General features: G+C 35.0%; 1 protein-coding gene across 1 annotated transcript; it reads left to right on the forward strand.

Moving 5' to 3' along the window:
* The first annotated feature begins 554 nt into the window (after window positions 1–554).
* Window positions 555–8,768, forward strand: LOC111037906 (phosphoenolpyruvate carboxykinase [GTP]-like). Its single transcript, XM_022320749.1, has 9 exons — window positions 555–809; window positions 967–1,063; window positions 1,828–1,973; window positions 4,763–5,227; window positions 5,910–6,042; window positions 6,328–6,737; window positions 7,500–7,854; window positions 8,297–8,494; window positions 8,586–8,768. The coding sequence occupies exons 1-9, from the start codon at window positions 784–786 to the stop codon at window positions 8,697–8,699; spliced, it is 1,944 nt and encodes a 647-aa protein (XP_022176441.1). The 5' UTR covers window positions 555–783; the 3' UTR covers window positions 8,700–8,768.
* Window positions 8,769–10,753: the final 1,985 nt, after the last annotated feature.

Raw genomic sequence — 10,753 nt, forward strand, 5'->3', positions numbered from 1 at the left:
TGCATCTGAGCAGTAAAAATGTCTGTCCATACACAGACGAGTATAGTGAACATATAAATTCTAAAACGTATATTATAATTACCCACCTAATAGCGCGTTTAATGTCTTTTCAGTTGTATTGATCTTGCGAATTTCGTTCGTAACATCACCATAATAATATTATTATTATTATTGGAATACAATATAGTATTAAATACCTACCTGTTATACATAATCTGCGGCGTCATGTGATTAAAACGAAAACAATAGAATCTCCGTCTAAAGAGTGAATTATGCACACATCTATTAACCATAGTTAACAGGTAATAGCACGTTACTGCTATACCTACCATTATAATACACCATTATCACGGTATCACAATCCAATAACACGCACGTTGAGCTTATAATAATATAATATATTGGCATAGGGCACGCGCGAGCAGCTCGCACAATATACGACATGGCGTTCGTCGGGACTATCTTACTGGTCACGTGTTGAAATCGGAGGTGGGGGTGGGAAACGATAACGTATAGTGTAAACAGATTACGCTCAGCGTGCACTTAAAAACGCATCGTCCGACGGTTTGATGTTTAGTCGATTGTCGGCAGCTGCACACCACCACCGATTCGTCTTACCGTAATATGATAATATTACATATCACACCTCCGGCGATATACTATGAAACGTGACACCTGAAGTCATCATCCGATTTGAATCCGTGGTCATATAGCTGCTTTGTTTTTTTTTAACGTTGTTTTCACATCATCTCGTATCACCGTACATTATCGCGAACAATTAAAATGCCTGATTTCGACAGTATCGGAGAGTAAGTATGCACAATACAAAATATGCTGTAAATTAGTATCGTCGTCGGCCGGCCGACCTTTGCACGGAAAGGATGACGACAATATTCGTCCACTCCGCGGAACAATAATAACTCGACCATTACGTTATTCATATTATTTTGTTTTTTTTTTCCACAGGGACATTTCGCACTGCCGGCCGAAGGTGCATTTACAGTGGGCTTCCGGGTCGCAGCCGGTCAGGAAGTTGAGCGTTGTATCGTTGCTGCCCCAAAAGGTACGAACAAAAATGATAACCATTTATAACGCGCCCCCCTAGTATGGCCTCTGCCATATTATATTTGCGTTGTTAGAGCCGTTGAATAATTAGAAGTTATTGTCACTATATTTTGTACGATTTCGGATATACCTATATTTGGATTTCTGTTATAATACGATCGGTAACATATCTGAAATTCTTTTGAACATAATTTGATTGTAATTTGTAACCACCAATTAAATTTAACGATGTGAACAACAAATTATAATACCAATAACCCTGATCCCATATACATAAAATTATGACGTAGTTGGTAAATTATCCACACTTAAATTATTGGATTGCTAAGACGCAAATAATATTGTATGTCGTATCCGCCAAATTTTACAGCACCTAAGTATTGTTTCAAATTATAATTGTTATGAAAACATTTTTAAAAGTGTTCAATTATTTGACGCGGTTTGGTTGTATAGGAGTATAGACCACGTTACATCACTACAGATAAACTAATTTAGTGCATTAATAAAATATATTTTATTAATATTGTCTTTTATTGATATGTGGACATTTTAATATTTTAATTTTTTTTTTATCGACATGCTATAATAAGTTTTGGCGGACTTCTAATAAAGATATACCAAGATTACCCGATGAAATTATTCTTAGATAAATTATTTATATTGGCCGATAGTCATATGCGTTAGATTATAATATTATTGTTGTATTTTTAATTTCCATACCTGAATATTATATTAATTACGATATAAATAATGATTACACAGCTAAAGGATTTCGTCGAGGACAGCGTGAGGTTGTGCAGGCCGTCGAACGTGTACGTTTGCGATGGATCTGAAGCTGAGAACACTATGCTCATCGAACTTCTGCTGGAAAATCGCACCATCGTTCCGCTGCCAAAGTACCAAAACTGGTTAGTCTGATATTTATTTTATAGTGACGAAACGTTACCATTTTTCTATAGTTGAAATGACGGCCCAAATCTGTGGTTTTATCGTTATTATTATAATAATTGCCATCGTTTATTCTTATCAAAATAGTTACTTGTCGAGATCACATAGCATCATAAGTGTTTTTAAAAGTCTTCATTCCTAATGATTTCTTCAAATGAATTTCTAATTTACTGATTCAACGAATTTTAGAGTAGGTACACGGACAGAAGTCTTAGACAGAACGTCACTTTATGATCATCGTATCGTCGATGATATAAATCTCGATCTCCACCAACCGATATCGATAATATTATGACACAATTACGAACGGCGGATTTCTCTTTATCCGTCGAAGGTATACCTTTATATTTTATTATTATTACGACCAATATTATAATACATCCGTTGGCGCCTTATTTCGAGTATTTCCGGTATCCCGCGAGAGTCCTCTTCACACCTCCATCATCACTGATCAAAGACCATCACCACCACAGCATGGTAAATTTGAATTTCGATTAATTTTATTTGTACATGTCCGGATCACGGAAATTCGTTTATAGTGCTTTGAAAATGTTCGTCGGTTATATTCTCACTCTCGGGAAACGTGCGCAACAGTTTTCCCGTTGAAAACGACAACCCACGTTTAGAAAGAAAAATTAGGAAAACGGTTAAATAAAACAAACAATTATACTATAAACCTGCACTGCGCGTACGGACGGGATAATCAATAACTGCACGTACGACTACGTGTGGGGAATTCATTTTCTCTGCTTACGCGAAACGCGTACATCAAACACGTGTAGTTACGGTTATAATACGACTACGATGCGTTTTTTGTTTTTGTTTTAACAACCGAAAACATCACTAATTATCATATTAAAACATAATATTATTACAGACTGTAGGTGATGGATACTTTGTGCGCTTAAATAAAAAAAAACCGTTTTTTTATGTCTTAATTTTTTTTAATTTATAAATTTTATCACTAAAATACCAGTATATCGGGTGGTTATATAATGTTATTAGTATATTATATTAGTTCGTGAAATAAATACGTACCTTGAATAATAATATAGCAGCATCGCAATTTCTGTTTATTACGCTGAAAGTTGTTATTTTACTCGTTATTTTACGATGTCGATGTACAAATAAATTTCCAAAACTAATTTCGTGTAACGTAATAACATAATAAAATGTGTATAGATGAAAAAAAAAACTGATATTGGTTTTATGTACTTTGTTTTCGTGTTTTGAACGCGATGCGTATTTTGCGTCGACGAAAAAAAAATACGATTTAACTAAAACATAAACGCGACGTACTTCACGTTCTTTATTGTATTGTATCGAAAGAAAAAAATAGAACATAAATATAAAATATTGTAAAATCCATATAAAATGGAAGGGCAAAGGACCGAGCAAATTTTCGTTTCGGACTAGATTTCGATTTTATTCAGGTACATAAAAAGTCCAATATTTAGCACCCTGGAAATGAAATATTTTCGACAGAAATCCAGTTTTGTGCATGGAATGTTTAAGGTAAAATTGTTGAGAATCCACTACAAAACGAATAAGCTAAATCCTGAGAGCCAAATAGTTTTGACAGTGACCGTGCAGCTGATTTTCGTACGATGTTTGGAAACAATTAAATAACACTCACCGAACGAAACGCGTTTATTGAAACCTGTCTCAGTACATTAAAATGATTCAATGGAATTCGAGAAGCTAACGAAATATTAGCCCTTGATCGCCAACAATCCAATTTTCTATGATTATAATATAGGTACTATTACTAATCGATAATCGACAACGTTTAAAGTATTGTTCACTTTACTTTTCAACTTTTTGATATTCAAAAATAATTATAGTATATTAATTTAATACATTTCGTGAATAATGATCGTTTTTCCGAATTATATGTCTACAATCTATGAATCTCATTCGATGTCCTTAAGCAATTATAGCTGTTGAGTCGTAAAAAAGATAATATCATTGTCATGTTTATCGAAAACAAATTATGCAATTAATCAATAAAATAAGTTAATTATATTTTAAACGTTGATTATTAATTATTTAAAGTAGATAGGAGTATAATATAGGTTACATGAGCTATCATGGTCGGCGGAATATAATAATGATAATAATATAATGTTGACTTAACAATGAGTTAGGAAATGTAATCTGAAAAAATAAGACAGATCTTATATAATTAAGCGCCAAAGAATACTCACTGACATTTCACCTCACGCGTCCGATAGAAACGACGTGTTCAAGTCAAATAGTAATAATAACTATTATTTATTTAATTTATTATTGTAATCGAATTATTGTTAGTTTCGAAAACTGCACAAATTAGTCATTACGATTTTTCACCTATTATTACAATATATTTCAGCTTACAACCCTCAAAATAATTTCAACAAAGTGAACTCATGTTAATCTCGCGTTATCATTTTGCAAATTTGAGACTGATTAGGAGACCAATATTGCAAGCAATACCGATATCATTGCTAGATAAAAAGGAGATTATTACAATCGTTTTGAAACATAACTATTTATTCGAATAGAAAATTTGGAAAAAAATGGATGTCCTTTCCTGCAAAAGGATAAAATATTTTCCTTTGAAATTTTGTCAAGGAAACGGGATGCAATGTCGAAAATAGGGACAATCCCGGTCCATACCTATCCTAACCCTCTAACCTGTCTGTATACCACGAACACACTTGATAGATGTTCTTAACCGTGACCTTACACATACCGATTTTTCTTGTAGCTTTTTGGCCAGGAGCTGTCCGAGGGACGTGGCCAGAGTAGAGAGCCGGACGTTCATATGCACCAAGAACAGAAGGGATGCAGTCAACGTGCCAAGGGGTTCGGCCAAGGGGATGCTGGGAAACTGGATGAGTCTGGAGGATGCGGACAGCGCTGTAGCCGAACGGTTCCCGGGGTGCATGGAAGGTAGAACCATGTACGTAATACCGTTCAGCATGGGCCCTCTGGACTCGCCGTACTCAAAACTTGGAGTACAGCTCACTGACTCGCCATACGTCGTGTGCTCGATGCGGATCATGACCAGGATCGGTGCCAAGGTGCTTGAAAAACTCGATTCACCCGACGACAGTGGCAACGGTGTGGGTTACTTCGTGAAGGCTCTGCATTCAGTCGGTCGCCCAGCCGACGGTCCTGTCCAACATCCACATTGGCCCTGTGATCCCGACCGTACCATCATCTTGCACAAGTCAGTATACCAGATGCCTATTATAACACGACAATGTTTATTTGTTAATGTCTAATATTATGCCATTGTCACATGCTCAAACCTTTGAAATATTATACTCTATACATCATATTGCAGTTCCTTCAGTGAATCGATATCGTTATACGAGTGTGGCAGAAATGTCTAGTTAATTACCCAAAACATGACGATAAACACTTTGAGTAAAATAACACAATTACACTTACTATGTAAAATGTTGTCTCAACCGTTCCCCGTTTGGGCCCTTATTGTACTAACGGTTCAACGAGACTAAGAAGGTCTTAAATGGTATCCAGGAGTTCACTCTAATTATTTTTATATTAGTATACCTATAAGTTTGCAATTCCTAGAAATGTTGTGATATTATTATGCACTTGTGCTATATGTATATAGTAAATTATATAAAATACAGAGTCCATCGGGCATGTTTCACACTATCGACGTGGATCATTGGATTTATATTTTTTCCAGACATTTTGAAAATAAGGAATTATAGAATTAAGAACATAAATCATAAAACTTAATTTGTTAACCACGAGTCGAGAAATTAAAATAAATGCCTTTCCACTAATTTTAGTTGGTTGTTTTGGGAATGTTGGTATTGTTAAGTGGTAGATCGGGATAATATGCTTCAGATGAGGTTAACAGGTGTGATATTTTGCAGGCCTGAGATGGACGAAATCATTAGTTATGGAAGCGGATACGGCGGCAACTCGCTCCTGGGCAAGAAGTGTTTCGCTTTAAGAATTGGTTCCTCAATAGCTCACCGGGAAGGTTGGCTTGCAGAACACATGCTGGTTAGTATTTAGTAATAAATAATAATATTATAAGGTATGTTATAATATTTAAAAATATATTATATTATTATATATGATTTAAGAAATGTGATTTTTCGACCATAAAAAAAATTGAAATATCCTATTATCACAATCATCACAGTTCAATGAAAAACTGTGTTCATGTATTATAGACTATAGGAGTTTATTTACGAATCGTTTTCACATCCTTATCCCTCTAGAGACTATCTGGGATGTTATTATACAGCTGGGTATTTATAATAAATATATTATTTTACCCAACAGATCTTAGGAGTGACTAATCCAAAGGGTCGAAAACGATACATAGTGGCCGCGTTCCCTAGCGCCTGTGGCAAAACCAACATGGCGATGATGCAGCCAACACTTCCGGGTTACAAGGTGGAGTGCGTAGGCGACGACATCGTATGGATGAGGTTTGACCGGAATGGACAGCTGAGGGCCATCAACCCAGAATTTGGGTTCTTCGGCGTGGCACCTGGCACATCCAGGTCCACAAATCCTGTGGCCATGGACACGGTTTTCAAGAATACGATTTTTACCAACGTAGCACAGACCAGCGATGGTGGTGTGTATTGGGAGGGCATGGACAAACTGGAGCCTGGAGTCACCGTCACAGACTGGCAGGGCAATCCATGGACACCCGGCAGCACACCGGCTGCGCACCCGAACTCCAGGTGAGTGTTTATATAAAATTAAAGTAAACAAAATTAGAATATAATATGAGATGACAAAAAAGCAATTCTAAATGTCCATGTGAAAATTAGGATTTCCTAAAATTTCGGATGTCCATAAGGTATAAATCATTGCAGGTATTCATAATTACCGATGCAGTACCTATAGTTAACAAATAGGTAATATATTTAACTATACAAGTTTAAATTTTAGATTATGAAGAACAATATTAACTTGACCCAGTTTAAAAAACGCTAATTGATTTCATTTAATTACAACCTAAGTGGCTGGGTCACTATTATAATTATTTAACGACTTTCAATTTTTAAATTGAATAATAAACTATTTTGTGAAACATGTATTCTAGTCACACCACAATTCACAAGCTTATGTCTATTAAATAAATTACTAGTTGACTTAAAATATTTATTGGTTTATTTGTATTTAAAATTATTATATACCTATAATATGATTTCTTACCTATTAAATAATGAAATGAGATACCTATCTTAAAACATAATTTTAAATTCTTAGCATAAAAAAGCCATATAAAAAATATAATAAAAAAAAATATTAAAAAAATATTTTAATAATATTATTTTATATTAAAATGTTCATTTAAACTATAGTTATGTTACCAAGTTACAAAAAATAACTATTTATAGTAAGTTTAAAAATGATAAAAATAATAAGTCCCGTTAGTTAATAGCCACGTTAGTAAATTTCCGTATTATAATTATTAATTTCCCACACTCTCTTTAAAGGTTTTGCACACCAGCCGAACAGTGCCCTATTATTGACTCAGATTGGCAGTCCCCGGAGGGTGTGCCAATCGACGCCATCTTGTTCGGTGGAAGACGTCCGTCTGGTGTGCCTTTGGTGTACGAGGCGTTTGACTGGAAGCATGGTGTCTACGTCGGTGCTTCCATGAAGTCCGAGGCCACTGCAGCCGCTGAGCACAAGGGCAAGGAAATCATGCACGACCCGTTCGCCATGCGGCCGTTTTTCGGATACAACTTTGGGCACTACCTGCAGCACTGGCTGTCAATGGAGACCACCTCACCCAACGTCAAGGTTCCCAAAGTATTCCACGTCAATTGGTTCCGAAAAGACGACCAAGTGAGTGTGCAGATCTAATATCCTCAGCCGCATATAGGCGGCTCTCGACCTGCTCAACCAATAATTATGATTTTAGCCAACCACACTTCATATCATATCGATTTCGACTATAAGCAAAACGAGAACTAGGGATTTTAATCTAATTTACTTGAACTCGTAAATTAATTTCCCCCTGTAAAAATTTCTAAATACGTTTTAGTACTGTCAAAGAAAAAAATCATGACTTTATATACTATAAGCTTAAATATACAGATGGATTAAATTGAAATATGAACTTAGAGATTAACGGTTTTTAGGTCAAATACTTGAGGCCTATCTGTTAGGTATATTCGTACAACGAATTTTGTACCGAGGTTCGCATTACTATCACAACCCAATATATTATCATTTTTGATTTAACCATATACTCGTACTAATGACGACTAAACACGTGTCCAATCAGGGAAAATTCATGTGGCCCGGATACGGTGAAAACTGTCGCGTATTGGACTGGATTTTGCGCCGGATAGACAACGAACCCGGTACGGTGCGACCCACGCCCATCGGTAATGTGCCCACCCGTGAATCGTTCGACGTCCATGGACTAAACGTGGACTTTGACGGACTGTTTTCCGTTCCCATCGACTTTTGGACTGAAGAGGTGAGTCATCGTCGACGTTATAGTGACGTTGATTACTCTCGATTCATGTTATGAATTACCAGCTATATTATGCATTATTTCACGTTTCCAGGCCAAAGAAGTAGCACATTTCTTGTACGAACAGGTAGACGAAGATTTGCCAAAAGACATACAAGACCAAATCAACAACCTGTTCAGTCGTCTAAGTTCGTATCCAAGAAACTAACACTTCACACCTAACCTAACCTACAGACTATTCAAATGTTCTATTTTTTAAGTTAATGATAAATTACTTTAATTGTAAGTTTATTTATATGTGTAATTCTAAATTATTATGTTTATTTTTATAATTATATTTATATACAATATTGTACTTATTGATTTAATTTCACACTTCGTTGTCGTTATATTTCCCGCTTATAAAATCACGTGGTAACATGAAGCTTATATAAGAATATAATAGCGTGCCCGATGATAGTCTGGAACCGTGTTTCTAATTTTTACATTTATGTTGTAACACAAACAACAATGAGTCAAAGAGTACAATATTCTGACTTGACGTGACGTTAATGAACAAATGCCGACTTCTAGAAACTGCCATTATTCCAACAGGTGTCTACGCCCAAGTCGAGAACTGAAGTATTGTGATCACGAGCAAAATAGTAACAAAAAACTATGAAATTGAAAGTCGATGACGAATACAACTCACACAATTGACGCAGTGTATATATATATTATATTATGATAAAAAATAAAAAATAGTAATTGATAGTAATAATATTGACGATAGTCAGGGTCAAGTTGACCTATGCCAGAGTAAAATAATTGGGTCGAAAGTTTTTCGACTTGATGACAAGTAGTGTCGTTGAACAGCTATTATGAGCAGTATCCAGTATCAACTTTATTCATCTTAAATGCTGGTCATTTAACTCAAACTCTACAGGTACTACTCGAAATTGACGCCTGTTCAAATCTGAAATAGTCACAGTGTCTGGATGATGCTCTACAGTGTTGAACGGTTTCACTTCACACCGCATTGACGTACCTATACATTGTATTAATTATTATTGTTGCATACGATTGATTACTAATTAAATGTAATAACATTACAACTTATGATGGCCGCTTTTACGTATAAAGGAAATTACGCAGCAGCATCCGCCCGGGGCGACCAAAGTAATAATAATTACCTATTAGACATTATGATTTTATTCGCGCAAATAATATATGTATTATAGATATTACGCAATACGGACTTTTGTCCTAAGATCTAAGTCTGAAAATTCAGAGGAAAAACACTTCATTTTATTTGTATAATATTACCCATTGGCCATTAATTACAGTATCACAAAGTGGCATATAACTATAATTATTTATTTCACTACGACTTATCGTAATAATACTAACTCGTCGACCGTCGATCATAACAACACGGTGTGGGTGAAGGTCTTTTACAGGTACCTACTTTATAACTGCGCACATACTTTTTCGAGAAATATTTGCCGGACACATGGTTGTGATTTTTTTTTTTCGTTAATTTCATTGAATTATAAAAACCTAGAAATGTGTTGTATGGAGAAACTCGTTTTGGCCTAAATTCTTCTCTCCAAATGTGTCAACTCTGAAAAACACATAATTTCATTGAAACTTACAATATATAATCTGCTCTTTTGATCATTTGCTCCGAACGGAGTGTTAAGAAAACCAACACTTTAAAAGTCACAATGATTATCTCCCCCCCCCCTCAATTAATATATTATGTTATTTACGTGTTTTACTATCGTTAGTATACTTAAATGTCTTAAATGTTAAACATCAATTATCGGAATATATCACTATAATAAATCACAATATAAATTGTATAGGTACTGAAAGTAATATAATAATTTATGCCATTAAATTGTAACACTCCAAATCGACTGTAGAATAATTTGGACAGCCGGGTGCAAAGAAAGTGCATCGATTTTACCTATTAATTGTTATCAGTGTGACATATCAATGTGGTGAGCATTATTCAAAGCAGTACATTCTACAATATAATTATTTTGGAAGCTCGATAATTAAAAAATGCACACACTTCGACGATAAAATTGATAACTACATTTTTATTGTTATTAAATAAATCATATCCGGCGATATCCGGTTTTTGCAACCACTTATAAAGAATTACGAAATCATGAAATTTTAAATTATCTCCAATTTATTGTCCAATAGGTAAGTTATCCTGAAAAGATGAAAATTGTTTTTCAACCGAAAAAGTAGCTATTATTTTCACAAATG

Source organism: Myzus persicae, unplaced genomic scaffold (genome assembly GCF_001856785.1).
Source record: "Myzus persicae strain clone G006 unplaced genomic scaffold, MPER_G0061.0, whole genome shotgun sequence".
Taxonomy (NCBI): Eukaryota; Metazoa; Arthropoda; class Insecta; order Hemiptera; family Aphididae; genus Myzus; species Myzus persicae.

Excerpts from the sequence above, each read along its gene's own strand:
- LOC111037906 (XM_022320749.1), top strand. The coding sequence starts at position 784 with ATGCCTGATTTCGACAGTATCGGAGA. Across the intron at positions 1,064-1,827 it reads TATCGTTGCTGCCCCAAAAG|CTAAAGGATTTCGTCGAGGA; the intron begins GTACGAACAAAA and ends ATGATTACACAG. Across the intron at positions 6,043-6,327 it reads GGCTTGCAGAACACATGCTG|ATCTTAGGAGTGACTAATCC; the intron begins GTTAGTATTTAG and ends TTTACCCAACAG.